Here is a 1,924-nt window from a genome sequence, read left to right on the forward strand (position 1 = left end):
TTACAAGAAAATGCTGCAGGGTTTGCAGCCCGTGTAGCACGGATCAATCAACTAGATTTCCAGGCTGGAAAATGCAAGGAACAAGGAGCATTGAAAAGGGAAAGGACAGACGCTGGTAAATCTGTCAGAACTCTTGTTTAGGGCTGTTTCCAATCAGGTAATCAGAGACTTGGGGGATGTCTGCTCTGTTGCCCCCAGGGCTCCATCTGCTCTGGAGGAAACAGCGAGGCCGTGTAGCACGGATCAATCAACTAGATTTCCAGGCTGGAAAATGCAAGGAACAAGGAGCATTGAAAAGGGAAAGGACAGACGCTGGTAAATCTGTCAGAACTCTTGTTTAGGGCTGTTTCCAATCAGGTAATCAGAGACTTGGGGGATGTCTGCTCTGTTGCCCCCAGGGCTCCATCTGCTCTGGAGGAAACAGCGAGGCCGGGGCTGAGGGAACGTGTGTAACCACGACCTGGACTCTTCCCTTCTCTTTGCCAGGGGGCCAGCCCAGCGGGAGGCTGCCTCGTTGCCTTGTCGTGTGACTACAGGGTCATGGTGGAGAACCCCAAGTTCATCATCGGCCTGAACGAAGCCCAGCTGGGCATCGTGGCTCCTTTCTGGTAGGCCCCTGGTCCCACTTCTAGCGTCACGTGTAGGTCTCTAGAAAGAATTAATCTTCAAGGAGTTCATGAATGAGTTTACCTGGCTGCTGAAGTGTGGTTTTATGTGTCAGTGATCAGGCAGTCGCAGAAGACAGCACCTCATTCCTCTGTCCCAGCCTGCAGGTAACTGAAAAGCTTTCAAGTTGCAGAATGTCCTCACATCCTTGAAGCAATGAGGACCCACCTCAGTTCTGACTGCAGTCAGCTCCAAAGCTAGCGCTGGGACATCTCCCTGGTCAGGCTCGGGCTGGGAACAGGCTTTGGGTCCCTGCAAAGTCCCATGGCTGTGGAGATCTCAAGGCGCAGGCCCTTGGGTGCCCTAAGAAGGTGTAAAGGTGCTGCTGGAAGGAGCTTTCACCTCCCAGCAAGTGGGCACAGCTGGGACCGGTGCGCTGAGGTGGATGGAGCCTCTCGTGGAGAGGAGGGGGAGCGCTCTTGGGGTAGCACCCAAGCTCGAATGGCTCCGCAGCGAGGCTGAGCCTGTAGCTGCTGCTTAAAGACCCGTTCCTGGGGCGTGGGACCAAGCATGCTCTTAGCTCCCGTGTCTGCATGGTAGTTTCTTTCCCTGACCGTGGCTTTTCCTCCCATCTCTTCTAGGTTTAAAGACACGTTTGTGAACGTTGTGGGACACAGAGTTGCTGAACGCTCCCTTCAGCTGGGCATCCTCCACTCCGCCCCCGAGGCTCTCAAGATTGGCCTTGTGGACGAGCTGGTGCCAGAGGAGAAGCTGCAGGAGAAGGCTGCGGCTGTCATGGCACAGTGGCTGGCCCTTCCCGGTAAGGGTGGCACCTCTGGCAGAGGAAGCGGGGATCCCATCTGGGTGGGAAGGACAGGGTTGGTGGTGCTGGTACCTGGGAGCTACGTAGCAGCGTCTGTTGAAAGGGAAGGTGTGGGTGTCTGGGAGGTAGGAAAGCCCAGCACAGTCGTCCAGGCAGCCTTGGGCTAACAGCAGCGGGCTTGCCAGTGCCCCCGTGTGGGAGGACACCGAGCTGGGTGTGCAGGGCTGATGGAGCAGCCTGGGCGAGAGTGCCTGGGTGGCTGCCGGTCCGCCTTTGTGGGCCGGATCAGCTCCCTGCTGAGCTGGGGATGGCAGGGGAGGTGTGAGGACAGACGGCAAGTGCAGACTCCTCATGTGTGTTCGGGCTGTTCCTGGGCTGGGAGAGGGCTCTCCGCCGGCCAGGGCTAGATCTGAGTTCCCCCATCCTGTGCCACCTCCTGAGCGTGGCAGCCACATATCACACCTTGGCTACTCTCAATGAAACTTTGCAGAAATG

The 1,924-nt window shown here is 57.1% G+C and overlaps 1 protein-coding gene across 1 annotated transcript in view; it reads left to right on the top strand.

Moving 5' to 3' along the window:
• Positions 1–1,924, top strand: part of ECI1 (enoyl-CoA delta isomerase 1) — a 4,903-nt gene that overhangs the window by 1,986 nt on the left and 993 nt on the right. Inside the window, exons 4-5 of the mRNA XM_010145899.1 lie at positions 487–608; positions 1,248–1,426. Of these exons, the coding sequence (XP_010144201.1) occupies positions 487–608; positions 1,248–1,426 (301 nt within the window). The remainder of the gene's footprint in view (positions 1–486; positions 609–1,247; positions 1,427–1,924) is intronic.

This window comes from Buceros rhinoceros, unplaced genomic scaffold, assembly GCF_000710305.1.
Source record: "Buceros rhinoceros silvestris isolate BGI_N320 unplaced genomic scaffold, ASM71030v1 scaffold26901, whole genome shotgun sequence".
NCBI lineage: Eukaryota > Metazoa > Chordata > Aves > Bucerotiformes > Bucerotidae > Buceros > Buceros rhinoceros.